An 18,027-nucleotide genomic window follows, 5' to 3' on the forward strand; every position below is an offset into this window, starting at 1 on the left:
GACGTCTCCGAGCCGGAGGATCTCTGAGCAGCAGCCGATGGCATCACGGAGTGGGGGTGGGAGTTGGGGGGGGGGGGTGGATGGAGGGTTGGAGGGGTGGGTGGGAGGGAGGGGATGGGGCTGTTGGGGAGAGGGTGGGGGTGGGGGAGCGCAGTGCGGCGGGAGTTTTAAAGCACTGTTCTCTCGGGCTGCTAGAGGCAGCGCTGTGGAGAGGAATCGCCCATTTCGGGAGGGTCGTGAGCCCTATGAGGGCGGCCGCTGATGAAGCAGTGGCCCGACCTGCGAGGAGTCCCCCGGCGAGCTGCCCGGGGAGTCCAAGTAGGTGTCCGCAGCCGGCCAGCTCAACGATAATGAGGCCTGAGGCCCGATATTGGGTACGCCTCGGGCCTATCCAATCAGGCCTGGGGATCGTTCCTTGAGCCCCCCTGTGCACTCATTTTCGGGCAATCGAATTTTTACCCCGACATTTGTTTTGCTAACTATGACCTTCCGCTGGAGAATCCAGGCTGGCCTTTACCAAGATAAACTTTTCCAAGTATTCCTTCACAATGGGGGAGGGGGGCCGCTGCTCCTGTTGTTATGTTCCGCAAAAAAAAAATCAGCTTGAGTGCCAAACAGGGTTTCCCATCCTGTGTGGGAGGGAGGAGGCTTGTGTGGAGCATAACCACTGGCATGGACCTGTTGGGCCGAATGGCCTGTTTCTGTGCTGTAAATTCTATGTAATTCTATGTACTCAGGTCAAATTGTTTGTGAATACAGGAGGAATTTCACCCCCTAGATATCTCAAAGGCTTTTCTTACAAAAAAAGACAGACTTACTGCACTACTGTTTCCGGAAATGTCTCGTGACACTTTTTGTAAATAATGAATTGATGTTTGTCGTGTACAAAAAATGTCAATTGCAGCTTCACTAATTTCTAAGACTTGTGAGCACAAGTTGCTTGCACTTGGTGATTAATCTATTCTAAGAATGACTTAAAGGAGGGATGGCTCAGACTGCTCTTTCAGTACTAAGTATTCCTCCCTCCCCACGTATTTTTTTTAAATGAAAAATGTACTTTCTGGAAACAAGAAAGAACTTGCATCTATATAGCACCTTCCACGACCTCAGGATGCCCCAAAGCACTTCACAGCCAATAAAGTACTTTTGAAGTGTAGTCACTGTTGTAATGTAGACAATGCAGCAGTCAATTTGTGCACAGCAAGGTCCCACAAACAGCAATGAAATTATCCAGCCAGATAATCTATTTATAGCACCTTTAATGTAATAAAACATCCCAAGGCGCTTCACAGGAGCGATTATCAAACAAAATTTGACACCGAGCCACATAAGGAGATATTGGGATAGGTGATCAAAGGTTTGGTCAAAGAGGTAGGTTTTAAGGAGGAGAGATGGAGAGGTTTAGGGATGAAATTCCAGAGCTTAGGGCCTAGACGGCTGAAGGCACGGCCGCCAATGGTGGGACAAAGGACATCAGGGTGAACTCCTGTGCTCTTCTTTGAATAGCTCCAAGAGATACTTTATGACCATCTCAGAGGGCAGACGGGGGTCTCGGTTCAATGTGTCATCCGCGGGATGGCACCTCTGACAGTGCAGCACTGGGTTATGGGCTCTAGTCTCAGGAGTGGGGCTTGAACTCACACCCTGTGACTCAGAGGCAAGAGCCACGGCTGGCACCATCAGCTGAGATGAGAAACCTGTGTTACAGCCAGGAGCAGTGTTTGCCTTGCGTGGGACCTTGTGCAAAGGTTTGGCTTGGGGCCCCCTACATTTTACTAAACACTGACATTAAATACTGCCAACTTAATCTGGTGTCAAATCCGCACATGTACGATCGTGAAAAGGGCATGTTTGCAATAGGTAATATAAAAATAATTGACAAAATGATCAGGGATCAGCTGCCACCATTATCCTTTCGCTGGACTCGGGGCCCTGTGCAACTGCACAGCCCTAACATTGCCCATGGTTACGGCTTTGAAGTGCGCTCCAAATTCTTTCTAACGCGTACAGAAAAACAGAATTCCTTTTTAGAATTGGATAGCCAGACAATGAAAGACTGCATACTTTTAGTTGCTTATAAACTTTATTTGCTGGGATTCACATTACACCCAATACATCCCTCACCCAAGCCCACACCCTCTCCCCAAGCCTACTCCCTTACATGTGGGAGCCGAAGAGTTCCCAATTGCTCATGCACCTGAACCTAATCATTCATCAATTGATGCAATTCATTTATATACAATTAACATTCATTACCATTTTAATGAAATCTGGAGCAGAGATAAACCCTGTAAATTCTCTTGACGTGAGTGTCGGCAGCTCAATGTGTAACTCCCAAGGAAGTGCAGGTTAAAGTGTTTTTTTTATAGGTTGGCTTATTTAAGTTTAGCGGTTTGGAAGAGTGAATTTAATCAAGTTAAACATTTGATCGATGCAGAATACAGTCAGACCTGTACCATAAATGTAATGTGTGCTGAGGGAACAGTTTAATATCGTATGAATCCAGATATGAGCTGCTGTGGTAATAGAGGGCCAAGTCTATTTGCCTTAAAGAAATACCCCAGGGAAGGCTCACAAGAATCTTGTAATTGCTGACTCTCAATAAAATGTGATTACGCTGGTATACCGTGGCCCCATCAGGTTAATACTTCTAGACTTTTCACCAGATGAGATGGCTAAAAATAGCGTCTGTTGGGAATGCAGTATAGTCTTGTAATAAAATGTTATTGCACATCAGCACTGAAGTCTGGACTTGGTACGCAATTCTCTCAAGCCTTCGTGTGCAATTCAGAGTTGCTGCAGCTCTCGAGAAATGATGCCCATTTTACACCCTGTCTAATTTTACTCTCCACTGACATCAATAGAAAGAACCTGCATTTATGTAGCGCCTTTCATGACCTCAGGACATCCCACAGCCAATGAAGTACTTTTGAAGTGTAGTCACTGTTGTAATGTAGGCAACGCGGCAACCAATTTGCGCACAGCAAGATCCCACAAACAGCAATGAGATAATGACCAGATAATCTGTTTCTTTTAGTGATGTTGGTTTGAGGGATAAATATTGACCAGGACACCAAAGAGAATTCCACTGCTGTTCTTCAAATAGTGCCAAGGGGTCTTTTACATCCACCTAAGAGGGCAGGCGGAGCCTCAGTTTAACGTCTCATCTGAAAGACAGCACCTGTGACAGTGCAGCACTCCCCCAGTCCTGTACTCAAGTGTCAGCCTAGATTATGTGCTTAAGTCTCTGGAGTGGGGCTTGAATTTACGACCTTCTAACTCAGAGGTGAGAGAGCTGCCAACTGAGCCACAGCTGACATTTAATTACAGGGTAGTTAGATACGCCCCTGTTGTCCAATTGCCTATTATTAAGTTAACGTCAGAAACCATGAGGGAGAATGTCAGGCAATTTATCAATGTCATCTGAAGCCAGAAATGTTTAGAGAGGAAGCAGTACTGACAGCTTGATTCTGACAGTGGCTGCCTGAAATGGAAAGTGTTCCATTCCCCAGCATTCGACAGGATGGCACTGATTGGGTTTTATTCCACCCGGTTCACTTTCTCCGTCACGTGAATGGAGCGAGTTGTGCTTCCTGCTCACTGTCCTTCCTCCTGCGGCAAGCAATAGGATCAGGGAGGGAGGGAAAGAAAGATTACTGGCACACTGAGCTGCTTTCAACGGGAAAGTGGCAAGAGAGTGTCTCGGCAATTCCTTAGTATTCTTAATGTCAAACACAGCTAGAACACAGATAATATCCCACAAGTATCTGATATCCTTTGGACCAAGTTGTTTTGCTACTCTCTGAGGCTGAACCAGACCCTTTGCAACCTTGACATCCTATTTGACCCTGAGATGAGCTTCCGACCACATAACCTCTCCATCACCAAGACCGCCTACTTCCACCTCCGTAACATCGCCCGTCTCCGCCCCTGCCTCAGCTCATCTGCTGCTGAAACCCTCATCCATGCCTTTGTTACCTCTAGTCTTGACTATTCCAATGCGCTCCTGGCCGGCCTCCCATTTTCCACCCTCCATAAACTTGAGCTCATCCAAAATTCTGCTGCCCATATCCTAACTCGCACCTAGTCCTGTTCACCCTTCACCCCAATGCTCGCTGACCTACATTGGCTCCCAGTCCGGGAACACCTCGATTTTAAAATTCTTGTCTTTGTTTTCAAATCCCTCTATGACCTCGCTCCTCCCTATCTCTGTAACCTTCTCCAGTCCTCCGAGATCTCTGCAATTCTTCAATTCTTGCCTCTTACACATCCCCCATTTTAATCATTCCACCATTGGCGGCTGTGCCTTCAGCTGCCTGGGCCCTAAGCTCTGAAATTCCCCCCCCGCTAAACCTCTCCGCCTCTCTTTCCTCCTTTAAGACACTCCTTAAAACTCTTTGACCAGGTTTTTGGTCACCTGTCCTAATACCTCTTATGTGGCTCGGTGTCAAATTTTGTTTGATAATGCTCCTGCGAAGCGCCTTGGGACGTTTTATCACGTTAAAGGCACTATATAAATGCAAGTTGTTGCTGCTATGTGTGCAAGCACCAAGGAGTACGGTAGTGTAGTGGTTATGTTACTGGACTAGTGATGCAGAGGCCTGGACTAATGAGTGAAGTCAATGGAAATGAAAATTGTGAGAGATGTATAACGGGCGGCTGAATCGATATTGCCCGTTTCACACTGTCGCCTAAAGTCAAAGTGACCCCGATTGGCTCTTGATCAATCTGCTGGTAACTCGTGCTATTCCAGAAATAAATTTGCCCAAATTCTAGTGCCACAAGAGCAGTCGAGGCCAGCACCTCTATTGCCTTTACCTCAGCTTTTCAATTATACAGGCAGGCACTTCCAAATAATATTGAAGTGCTATCATCGAAACCCCGGTTCATCCTTGGCCTCCTGTGAAATACACATTGAAACCGGTCGTTTTAAAGAGCCGAGTGTGTTTATATAAAAAAAACGAATCTCGAGTTTATTATCGGGCAGTCATTTCGCAAAGCGTTTTGCTCAGTAACTGTTTACGCTGTGTTTTCAGGAGATGATGTGCATGAGAGAGAGGGCTGCCGAAGCAGAGGCATTGATTCAGGAACTGGAAGAAAAGTTGCGAAGGCCAAACACTGATGATGGTGGCGCCATGGAGATGGTCAGAAAAATCCGTGAGGCTAACGAAGCAGAGATGAGGCAGTTCCAGCGACAAGCCGAACAGACCTACAATCAAAACGTAAGCTTGTAATTCATATCATCATAGAATCATAGAATCTTACAGCACAGAAGGAGGACATTCAGCCCATCATGCCTGTGCTGGCTCTTTGAAAGAGCTATCCAATTAGTCCCACTCCCCTGCTCTTTCCCCATAGCCCTGCAGTTTTCTCTCCTTCAAGTATTTATCCAATTCCCTTTTGAAAGTTATTATTGAATCTGCTTCCACCACCCTTTCAGGCAGTACATTCCAGATCATAACAACTCGCTGCGTAAAAACAATTCTCCTCATCTCTCTTCTGGCTCTTTTGCCAATTATCTTAAATCTGTGTCCACTGGTCACCGACCCTTCAGCCAGTGGAAGCAGTTTTTCCTTACTCTATCAAAACTCTTGATGATTTTGAACACCTCTATTAAATCTCCCCTTAATCTTCTCTGCTCTAAGGAGAACAATCCCAGCTTCTCCAGTCTCTCCACATAACTGAAGTCCCTCATCCCTGGTACCATTCTAGTAAATCTCTTCTGCACCCTTTCTGAGGCCTTGACATCCTTCCTACAGTGTGGTGCCCAGAATTGGACACAATACACCAGCTGAGGCCTTCTTTCCACGTGTTAGCTCTTCCGTTAAGCAGACAAAATCGTATGTCTTTAGTTTGATTTTTTAGATACATCAGATGTGGGTTGAACTCATGGGTGAGTGGGACTAGCTGGATTGTTCTTGCATAGAGCCGGCATGGACTCGATGGGCTGAATGGCCTCCTTCCGTGCTGTAACCTTTCTTTGATTCTATGATTCTAACCCAAGAATTAGCATAAAAGCAATCACTGAAAACCTATTGAATTGCTGTCCTGGTCAATGTGGACAGTCTAGACAGCCTGATTCAATAGATTTCGAATTTGTTTATCTGAGATCTATTAATGAACATCTGACTCAAATCAAACTGCTCCATGTCAATGATGTGAATTAACTCATGCCCCAAGGCGACATTTTGAATCTAGTGTGAAACCAAAATTTTTTTTTTTCCCTGTACAAATGGATGGTGTTAAATTGGTTAAACAAGTTTATGTAGGGTGCAGTCATACAATTGTGAGTTGATTTTTCAAAGTTAACACTGCTTTCATTGTGCTTAATCAAAAATGAATCTACATTATTTCCACTGGCTAAGGAACCACATGCTTCACTAACATTTCAGTATTTTCAAATCGATATCAGATCGGCCGCCCGTTATACAACTTTCCTGATTTTCCTTTCCATTGACTTCAAATTGGGAAAATCGGGAGAGGTGTGTAACGGGCAGCCGATCCGATATCGTCCGATTTACACTATCTGCCAAAAGTTAAAATTAACTCCTCTCAGTGCAATTGTCAGTAACAAATTTCCAAGTTTAATCCTGGCTGCAATCAGATTAATTTGAATTTAGTGAGCACCCACTATTCACTTTGGAAAGCTGGTTCCTCCAGAAGCAACGCTTTCAAATGGCAGCGGGATTTATTTCTGGGTTACTCATGTCGATAATTTGCAAAATTTGAATGTGACCAAATTTCCCCTGCACATTTACAGCTACGCATTGAAAGCAGAACTTATTTCATGAGGATATTGTCAGTAAATGTGTGTCTTACATTACAAAATAAAACAATACAGCAATCTCTAGCCTGTGCTTTGGGAAAGCGGATTCACTGTTGGGTAGGCAAATGTGACAGGCAGTTTGCACACAGCAAGATCCCACAAACGCCTGGCCAGTTAATCTGTTTTTTATGAGTTAGTTATGAGAGGAATGATGACCAGGACACCAGGAGAAATCCCCTGCTCTTCTTTGAATAGTGCCACGAGATCCCTTACATTTACATAGGCAGACTGGGCCTTGTTTTAGGAACATAGGAACAGGAGTAGGCCATTCAGCCCCTCGTGCCTGCTCCGCCATTTGATAAGATCATGGCTGATCTGTGATCAAGCTCCATATACCTGCCTTTGGCCCATATCCCTTAATACCCTTCCGACAGATAGCACCTCTGACAGTGCAGCACTCCCTCAGTACTGACACTGGAGTGTCGGCCTGGATTATGTCTCTATGGAGCAAGGTTTGAACCCATGACCTTCTGCCTCAGAGGCGAGAGTGCGACCAACTGAGCCAAGGCTGTCACAAAACATTTTATAAACTGCTCCATACCTGCATCTGTTGCAACCTTGGTAAAGATTATTACTTCAGTGGTAATGAGATTGGCTTGGCTTTATGTTACGTTGCCTTTCTCATCTGTGTTTTAATTTTTATCCTAGCTGATGGAACTAAACATGTGCCTGAATAAGGACAGAATCCAGTTGGAGCAAATTCGGGAGGAAAACCAGTGCTTTCGTCAGCATATTAATAATCTGTCAACTGAGATTAAAATACTGCAAGCCAAGGTTAGTGAGAGTACAAGACAATTAACAGGGTACACCACTCTAGTCTCATAGTAACATAGGAACATTAGGAACAGGAGAAGGCCATTCAGCCCCTCGGACCTGTTCCGCCATTCAGTTAGATCATGGCTGATCTATGTCTTAGCCCCATTTTCCCCACTTTGCTCCATATCCCTCGATACCCCTACCCAACAAAAATCTATCGATCTCAGTCTTGAAAACTCCAATTATCCCCCAGCATCCACAGCCTTTTGGAGGAGAAAGTTCCAGATTCCCACTACCCTTTGTGTGAAAAAATGCTTCCTGATTTCGCTCCTGAATGACCCAGCTCTGATTTTCCACAGGAAATACTTTCTCCTTTTCTACCCTATCAAATCCTTTTAGCATTTTAAATACCTCGATCAGATCACTCTTCAATCTCCTGTACTCGAGAGAATACAAGCCAAACCAGTCTCCCTTCTTTGCACTGTTTCTACATTGTGCAGAACAGATAGAACGATGACATGGGTCGAAAGTTGATGCAGAGTGAAATGCAATTTCTGCTGCTGCGAGAGCCGGCAATGGCTCGAGAGCATTTTGCACAGGCGATGGGGCCTGTCGTCAAGGGCTCCACAGAGTGGCCTATCCCAGTCAAGTCATCGTTCTGGGGTAGCGTTTACACTGCAAGAGTGGCCTCGACGTGAAGTGGTTTCGGATCATGTCAACATTTAGTTCTCACGTAAACTGGAGTCTGAATCTGGAGTCGGGGAACGAGCTGACATGAGAGAAGCAAATGTAAGGAATCTTACAACACCAGGTTATAGTCCAACAGTTTTATTTTAAAATCACAAGCTTTCGGAGATTATCTCCTTCGTCAGGTGAGTGAGGGAAAGGTTCTCAAATCGCATATCTTATATTAGGCTGGGACACCATCACACCAATCAAAGGTGTCGTTGGTGTTCAGACAGGTTAGCCACGGAAAACAGTAGGTCCCAGTATGCTGAATACACAATGGGTCAAATTACACAGACAGAGAGAAAGAGATCCGAGAAAGAGATCTTTCTCTCTGTCTGTGTAATTTGACACAATGTGTATTCAGCAGATTGGGACCTACTGTTTTCCGTGGCTAACCTGTCTGAACACCAACGACACCTTTGATTGGTGTGATGGTGTCCCAGCCTAATATAAGATATGCGATTTGAGAACCTTTCACTCACTCACCTGACGAAGGAGATAATCTCCGAAAGCTTGTGATTTTAAAATAAAACTGTTGGACTATAACCTGGTGTTGTAAGATTCCTTACATTTGTCCACCCCAGTCCATCACCGGCACCTCCACATCATGAGAGAAGCAGAGTGAGGAGGGTGGGGGGGCTAACTCTGCTTCACTTTGCTTCACTCTGGAGTCAGTTCGGGCCTTAATATCGGAGTGTTATATATTCTTCATTAAAAATGGCAACAAAAGTGATTAGCTAAAACCAGACTAAAAATGTGCTGTAAAAATAAAAAAAGAACAAAAAGCTTCTGACCTTTTAACAGACGGAGAATTTACAAAAAAAGGGCCACTCTGGATAAACAGAAGGAGCAGTGTAATCCCATTCCAAGCAGCCCGCAGAGCTTCATTTAAATGTGTTGTAATGTTTAAATAAGCTATGGTTTATTTTTGCAGGGACCATTCTAGGTAGGTCTGAAAGGCCTGTAGAGACCTGTTCCGATCCAGCCCTGGGCTTTGATGATTCAGACTGCGTTTACACTATAACTGTGGTGTCAGTGCAGTGTTGTTCTGCTTTGCACTTTTTTTTATTCATTCACGGGATGTGGGCGTTGCTGGCGAGACCAGCATTCATTGCCCATCCCTAATTGCCTTTAGAAGGTGGTGGTGAGCCGCCTTCTTGAACCGCTGCAGTCCGTGTGGTGAAGGTTCTCCCACAGTGCTGTTAGGAAGGGAGTTCCAGGATTTTGACCCAGCGATGATGAAGGAACGGCGATAAACTTCCAAGTTGGGATGGTGTGTGACTTGGAGGGGAACGTGCAGGTGGTGTTGTTCCCATGTGCCTGCTGCTCTTGTCCTTCTAGGTGGTAGAGGTCACGGGTTTGGGAGGTGCTGTTGAAGAAGCCTTGGCGAGTTGCTGCAGTGCATCCTGTGGATGGTACACACTGCAGCCACAGTGCGCCGGTGGTGAAGGGAGTGAATGTTTAGGGTGGTGGATGGGGTGCCAATCAAGCGGGATGCTTTGTCCTGGATGGTGTCGAGCTTCTTGAGTGTTGTTGGAGCTGCACTCATCCAGGCAAGTGGAGAGTATTCCATCACACTCCTGACTTGTGCCTTGTAGATGGTGGAAAGGCTTTGGGGAGTCAGGAGGTGAGTCACTCACAGCAGAATACCCAGCCTCTGACCTACTGTTATAGCCACAGTATTTATATGGCTGGTCCAGTTAAGTTTCTGGTCAATGGTGACCCCCAGGATGTTGATGGTGGGGGATTCGGCGATGGTAATGCTGTTGAATGTCAAGGGTAGGTGGTTAGACCCTCTCTTGTTGGAGATGGTCATTGCCTGGCACTTGTCTGGCGCGAATGTTACTTGCCACTTATCAGCCCAAGCCTGGATGTTGTCCAGGTCTTGCTGCATGCGGGCACGGACTGCTTCATTATCTGAGGGGTTGCGAGTGGAACTGAACCACTGTGCAATCATCAGCGAACATCCCCATTTCTGACCTTATGATGGAGGGAAGGTCATTGATGAAGCAGCTGAAGATGGTTGGGCCTAGGACACTGCCTTGAGGAACTCCTGCAGCAATGTCCTGGGCTGAGATGATTGGCCTCCAACAACCACTACCATCTTCCTTTGCGCTAGGTATGGCTCCAGCCACTGGAGAGTTTTCCCCCTGATTCCCATTGATTTCAATTTTACTAGGGCTCCTTGAGGCCACACTCGGGCAAATGCTGCCTTGATGTCAAAGGCAGTCACTCTCACCTCACCTCTGGAATTCAGCTCTTTTGTCCATGTTTGGACCAAGGCTGTAATGAGGTCTGGAGCCGAGTGGTCCTGGCGGAACCCAAACTGAGCATCGGTGAGCAGGTTATTGGTGAGTAAGTGCCGCTTGATAGCATTGTCGACGACACCTTCCATCACTTTGCTGATGATTGAGAGTAGACTGATGGGGCGGTAATTGGCCGGATTGGATTTGTCCTGCTTTTTGAGGACAGGACATACCTGGGCAATTTTCCACTTTGTCGGGTAGATGCCAGTGTTGTAGCTGTACTGGAACAGCTTGGCTAGAGGGGCGGCTAGTTCTGGAGCACAAGTCTTCAGCACTACAGCCGGGATGTTGTCGGGGCCCATAGCCTTTGCTGTATCCAGTGCACTCAGCCGTTTCTTGATATCACGTGGAGTGAATCAAATTGGCTGAAGACTGGCTTCCGTGATGGTGGGGATATCGGGAGGAGGCTAAGATGGATCATCCGCTCGTCACTTCAGGCTGAAGATGGTTGCAAACACTTCTGCCTTGTCTTTTGCACTTACGTGCTGGACTCCGCCATCATTGAGGATGGGGATATTTACATAGCCTCCTCCTCCTGTTGGTTGTTTAATTGTCCACCACTATTCACGACTGGATGTGGCAGGACTGCACTGCTGTGGTTACAGTGTAAATGTGGCCTGAATCCGGAAACAATGCATGACCTGACAACAACTACTTGCAGACGATGATGGAGTGGGAACCAATGTCGGTCAGCGAGCACAGGGGGGATGGGTGAACGAGACTTGGTGCGAGTTAAGATACAGGCAGCAGAATCTTGGACAATGGAATGAAGCAGTTTGAGACTCCCAATTTACACTCAGCACGAAACCGAAACTGCTTACATTTGGAAGGCGTAACTTTAAAAAAATTTGTTCTGGAGATGTGGATGACGTGCTGTCAAGACCTGCATTCATTGCCCAACCCTAGAAGCTGGTCCTGGGCCTTCTCCTTGAACCGCTACAGTCCTTGTTTGCACCGGTAGTAATAGCGAAAGTGTCATACAGTCCTAACGGAAATTAGAAAGCCAAAATAAAGTTTGACAGAAATTTTTAACAACACTGTTCCAATGAAGCTCAACAGAAGCTCAAAGAACAGCATCTCATTTTTCCATTAGGCACTTTACAACCTTCTGGACCCAATGGACTTGATTTCAACAATTTCAGACCATAACCATTGCTCCCATTTTTTCAGACAGTAGATGCTGATAATGGTTCTATTGCCATTTACAGCTCCTCCAGACCCATCTTTTGTTTCTTTACTTGTCCCATTACCACCCTCCTTGCCTTGCACCATCTTCCATTAATCATTCCTGCCCTCCACCCTATCATAGACCTTCCTTTCGTTCTTTCCTCCCCTCCCCTTCTTCCCTCCCCCCCCCCCCCTCCCACCCTTTGCCTGGCTCTGTACTTGCTTAAAAAATCTTTAGCTTCTTCCAGTTCTGACGAAAGGTCATCGACCTGAAACATTAGGCTCGATTTTAGGATCGTGTTTCCAGCGGGTTCCCAGCGGGGTGGCCCCGAAAATCCCGATCTCCGGTCACGTGACCTGATCGCGACGAAATCCCGGCCACTTCCGGGTACCGCGCTGACGTGCGGGGCTGCGCGCGCAAGCCCCGCTGGTGGGAATCCCGCAGGCAATTAAAGCCAGCGGGGTTCCACTTGAGAGTACTTACCTTGCTCATTGTGGTCAGTTAATGAGCTGAAGCAGCTGTCAAAAGAGGAAGTGTGGGATTTTCGCTTCAAGGCAGTGAGTTTCCCACACTGGGGGAAACAGTCTCCCTCCAACCAGGCGTGTTGCAGCCAGCAGCCTGTGGCAGGTGCCAAGGTGCGCTCCACGGGGGAGAGCCGTCACCCACGCAGGAGGCCACCGCGTCACATAGGGCAACCCCTGCCCTCCACCACCCCCCGCCAAGCCAGAGGACAGACCGACACGAAACCGCAGCCCCAGTCCGAGGAACCACACACCTACCCTGCACAACCCCTCAGACCAACACCTGCCAGTTGGGTGGTGTGTGGTGACCCTCGGAGGACGAAGAGCATGACCAGCACCAGCAGCCTCGCAGTCCACGCCGTCCGCCGCAGAGACGTGGATCCCCCCAACACGGTGTTGTTGCACGCCCACCTGCACAGCAGGAGGGAGGGCTACCGCAGAGAGAGACGCGTCGCAGAGGGCACTACCCTCGCCACAGGGTCCACAGACCGAGGCGCAGCTCCCCGGACCTCTCCGAGCAGCAGTGCACAGGGAGGCGCAGATTCGCTCGACATGTAGTCGTGGAGATCTGCAGCCTCTTTCATGCCGAGCTGCTCCTGGCTGGCCCCAGCACGAACTGCTTACCTGTCGCTGGCAAAGTCACCACTGCCCTCCACACCTTCTCCTCCGCATCCTTCCAGGGTGCAGCCGGCTACACCGCCGATGTCTCTCAGTCGTCTGCGCGGACGAGCCCTGCAAATACACCTGCACCTACTCTGCAGTAACACGATGGGTGGCATCAGTGGTGGGTCCTCATAGTGATACCCAGGAGCGGGCATTATTGGACACAACGGACAGGATTCGCGGAGACATGGCAGTGGTGGTGTCAATATAATGTGTGCTGTTTGTTGCTCTGAAATTCAATATGGGTAACACCCATGACAAACCCTCAGACACCCTTGTGCACCCCCTTCATGCTGACGAGACGTTTGCCTTACGCTGCCTACTGCACATATGTGATGCATGCCCTGTGGCTGCAGCACAGGTGGTGGCAGGTTGAGTGAGGCTGGCCGTGAGGGAGATGCACGAGAGGGTGAGTATGGGATGGAGCAATGAGATTGTATGAGGAGTGGGTTGCGTGTTAGTGGCAGGGTGAGTACTGGCGAGGTGAGTAGGTGGAGGTAAGATGAGGATGGGGTGTGAGTGGGTATGAAGGGTGATGTGACAGAATAGTGTTGGCGGTGCCGAAGGAGATGTGGGGTGGGGGCAGTGTTGTGGCAGACGGAGTGTAGGGGAAAGACTTCGTGTTCTCACTGCGGCTGAACTACTGCGGTCATTGGAGCGCTTCCTGCACTGCATGCAGGTGGGCGATATGTTGGTGGCGCAGGTGACCCCCTCTGCCACCTCGAGCCAGGCCTTCTTGGTGGCAGAGGCAGGCCGCTTCCTCCCGCCCGCCGGGGGGAAGATCTGTGTCCTCCCCCTCCTCCTCACCCCATCTGATGATAGCTGGGGTGAGGCATCATTAAACTGGGAGCAGCCTTCCCCCTGGGCTGCTCCATGCTGCAATTTGTCCCATTGGTTGCAGCATCTGTCAGTGGAGGACTGCCCCTTTAACTAGAGAGCCTCCAGCTGACAGATCGTACTGCGCATGCACAGCCCGACCGACGCGCAGACCAGCGCCGTGGACCCCGGAGGAGCAGGTAATTGATTCCTATTGGTGGGTTGCCTGCTACAATCGCGTGAGAAACCCACTAATTTCGCCGAGCGTGTTGACCACGCTCCCGGAGGACCACCCGCTGGGAACCCGCAGGCCTGCTAAATTCGGGCCCATTAACTCTGTTTCTCTCTCCACAGCTGCTTCCTGACCGGCTGAGTATTTCCAGCATTTTCTGTTTTTATTGGAAATTTTTTGACATTCTGACTTGGCAGTAGCAGAAATTTTAGATTAACATGTGAAAAAAACCCAGCCCCTTAGTCTTTCTCAAGAAACCTACCGTTGTTTCATCTGGTGGCAAATTGTCACAGTTGGCATTATAAGGCCAGCCATTTGAAGCCACGTTTTACAGATTCAGGACTGAAACACTTTTAGGAACTGTTGGGAAAAAGTAAATAACAACAACTTGCATTTATATAGCGCCTTTAACGTAGTAAAACGTCCCAAGACACTCCACAGGAGCGTAAATCAGACAAAATTTGACACCGAGCCACGTAAGGAGATATTAGGACAGGTGACCAAAAGCTTAGTCAAAGAGGTAGGTTTTAATGAGCGTCTTAAAGGAGGAGGGTGAGCTGGAGAGGTTTAAGGAGGGAATTCCAGAGCTTAGGGCCTAGACAATTGAAGGCACGGCCGCCAATGGAGGGGCGAAGGGAGTGGGGGATGCGCAGGAGGCTAGAATTAGAGGAATGTAGAGTTAAGGTGATTGGCAAAAGAACCAAAGGCGACATGAGGAAAGACTTTTTTGCGCAGCAGGTAGTTATGATCTGGATTGCACTGCCTCAAAGGGTGATGGAAGGAGATTCAATCGTGGCTTTCAAAAAAGAATTGGATAAATACTTGAAGGGAGAAAGTTAGCAGTGACACGAGGAAAGAGCGGGGGAGTGGGACTAACTGGACTGCTCTTACAAAGAGCCGGCATAGGCTTGATTGGCCGAATGACCTCCTTCTGTGCTGCAACCATTCTATGATTCTCGGAGGGTTGTAGGGCTGGAGGTTACAGAGATAGGGAGGGGCGAGGCCATAGAGGGATTTGAGCACAAGGATGAGAATATTAAAATCGGTCCAGGAGCCAATGTAGGTCTGACTACTCACAATGATCAAAAAAAACCATTCGCACACTCTGCTTTTCCTCTTACCATTTTACCAACAAATGCACAAAAAGGTTAAAGTTCACATGCATATGCCGTGCGAATATGAGTATTGAGATCGCAGGCCCACGACAGTGTCTATTACTCATTATTTATGTACTAATTAAAAATGCAATTAGCCACATCTGGTTTCCTAATTAGACACATGTGGCTTGTGGATAACGTACTGGACAACACTGGTTTAGTTACACTGTCCTGCTTTTTATCAAGGCCTGGTGCAGTGAAGGGCCTTTGTTTACTTATTGTAGGAGTGTTTGCTGCACGAATGATCAGAAAATGAAGCAATGTGGTGCACCTAATTTGCTGGGCACTGTTACTCGAAGGGGCAGAGTAACATAGCAGAGATGACAAGCAAATAACCTGAGTCAAAACAGTTAAAAATAGTGGTGCACACTGGATTGTAAAAGGCCTGAGGCTTTGTCTGTCAGTTGGGGCAGAGAATATCCACGAGGTCAAGAATGGTTACTCCTGGTTTCTTTATGTGAAGCGTCTGTGGCCTTTCATAAAAATCTGGCAGTAATCAGACCTGGTTCAGAATGGTCTCAATAATTGTGTAATTGGTTCTTAATGAGGCCAGAAGCAAAGTCTCGAAAGTATAAATTTGCAGTAAATCCACCAAAAGGATCCCAGTGACAGGGCTCAAGAATTGGGCATTTTTAATTCCCTCTGCTCAGATTTTAAAAATTTTTTGATTTGAAAAAATGTAAATGTAGAGTCGCTGAGTCTGGTACACAAACAGATGAGGGTGTCAGTGTGAGTTAGTGTGCGTGTGCACGTGACTGAGTGTGGCCCCGATTTTAACTCCGGGCTGGTTTTGGGCGGGCGGGTAGTGGTGTGAGTGAGAAACTGACCCGCTGCTCCAGAAATGAGGCCCGGGGTATTTTAATTCCTGGGCCTCATGTAAATCCCGCCGGCTGACTTCTCACCCGTTCCGAGCGGGAACATAGGAACAGGAGAAGGCCATTCAGCCCCTCGAGCCATTCAATTAGATCGTGGCTGATCTGTATCTTAACTCCATTTACCTGCCTTGGTTCCATATCCCTTAATAACCTTACCTAACAAAACTCCATCAATCTCAGTTTTGAAGTTTTCTGTTGACCCCCCCAGCCTCAACAGCTTTTTGGGGGAGAGAGTTCCAGATTTCCACTCCCCTTTGTGTGAAGAAATGCTTCCTGACATCAACCCTGAACGGCCCGGCTCTAATTTTAAGGTTATGCCCCCTTGTTCTGGATTAACCCACCAGAGGAAATAGTTTCTCTCTATCTACCCTATCAAATCCTTTAATCATCTTAAACACCCTTAATTATATCACCACTTAATCTTCTATACTCAAGGGAGTACAAGCCTGGTCTGTGCAACCTTTCCTCACAATTTAACCCTTTGAGCCCCGGCATCATTCGGGTGAATCTGCACTGCACCCCCTCCAAGGCAGAAAATTGCGCTGCCCAGAGACCCCCACACCCCCACCCCGCCTACAGCTGGTAAGTGGCGGGATCGGTTGCCGGATCCATCCCACGTGTGTCCCGTAATCGGGGGGTGGGGCGAGACACGGTAGGGGAGGCCTAAGCATTTCCAATGGGGCCCGGAGGATCACTCCTGCTCCTCCTCCTCCTCCTCCTCCACCCCCCCCACCATTTCTCAGTGGGCACACCCTGCACCCGTCCATATGCGGGTGGGCGAATGCAAATTAAATTTAAATGAGGGACACGCGGCCTCCACCGTAAACACCGTCATTTGACCCCTCGAGGTTAGGGCCACCTGTTAGGCCCAAGGCCTCCAGCATTCGTTGGTCCGCAGAAGGGAACGGGTTGGGAAGTTGGCCAGCGGCATTTAAATGAGGCGGGTGAGTTAAAAAAAAATTCACCCTGGGCCTCTTTTACATCAAACCGCACCCACTGAAAACTGCTCCCCCTCCCCCGTCCCTGTCCCCCACCCCAGTTAAAATTGGGGCCAAGGAAAGAAATTGCACAGGGCCTTCAACTTTGCGGTAACTTATCCATTCTGGGTGCAACGGTGCATATCTGCAGCTGCTTACAACGTGACAGACATTCAGGGAGCCTCCGAACACATAGTCAAAGATTAATTAGTTACGCTATCCATATTCTGACACTGTTCAGCTCTTCTGTCCGTTCTAATTAGTGCTTTCAACTTTCAGTAGAAGTCTCCCGATTGCAGTAAGTTATTATAAACGATTTACTTTGCACGCGGCAAATTAGTCCAAGCGGTGCTTTATTCCACAGCTCGTAGTGTTGCTGTACAAAAGGTTATTGCCACTGTTTTCTAAACATGTGCTGAGCCAGACATCAGCACTCAATGTTAATGAGCCAGATTAATCAGCAATACCACAGTAGGCGTTGGATCCATTGGGAGGAAATGAGCGAGTGAAGAACATTTAAAATCACTCATACAGGAATAGTATTTTTGTTTTCTTTTTCAAATTTATCTATGTTTATAAATTATGTAGTTAGATCTACATTGACGAAGGAGGAACTTGCATTTAAACTCATATATACTCAGGATGCCCCAAAACACCTAACAGCCAATTAATTTACTTTTTATAGTCGCTGCTGTTATGTAGGCAGACTTGACTGCAGATTTTGCACAGCAAGGTCCCACAAACAGCAAGCGATAATCTGTTTTTGGTGGTGTTGATTGATGGATGAATGTTGGCCAGGACGCCGGGGACAACTCCGCTGCTCTCCTGCAAATAGTGTCGTGGAATCTTCAACATCCAGCTGAACAGGCAGGTGGGGCCTCGAGTAAGGAACAGTCTCACTGCTGAGTTAGGAGGTGGTGGGTTCAAGTCTCACTCCAGAGGCTTGAGCGCAAAATCTAGGCTGATACTCCAGTGTAGTAATGAGTGTACTGTCAGGTGCT

At 47.7% G+C, this 18,027-nt stretch overlaps 1 protein-coding gene across 1 annotated transcript in view; it reads left to right on the forward strand.

The window, feature by feature from the left end:
• Positions 1 to 18,027, forward strand: part of LOC137341816 (uncharacterized) — a 128,609-nt gene that overhangs the window by 45,274 nt on the left and 65,308 nt on the right. The window contains exons 6-7 of the mRNA XM_068005320.1: positions 5,037 to 5,222; positions 7,475 to 7,600. Of these exons, the coding sequence (XP_067861421.1) occupies positions 5,037 to 5,222; positions 7,475 to 7,600 (312 nt within the window). The remainder of the gene's footprint in view (positions 1 to 5,036; positions 5,223 to 7,474; positions 7,601 to 18,027) is intronic.

The sequence above is a fragment of the Heptranchias perlo genome, chromosome 24 (genome assembly GCF_035084215.1).
Source record: "Heptranchias perlo isolate sHepPer1 chromosome 24, sHepPer1.hap1, whole genome shotgun sequence".
NCBI lineage: Eukaryota > Metazoa > Chordata > Chondrichthyes > Hexanchiformes > Hexanchidae > Heptranchias > Heptranchias perlo.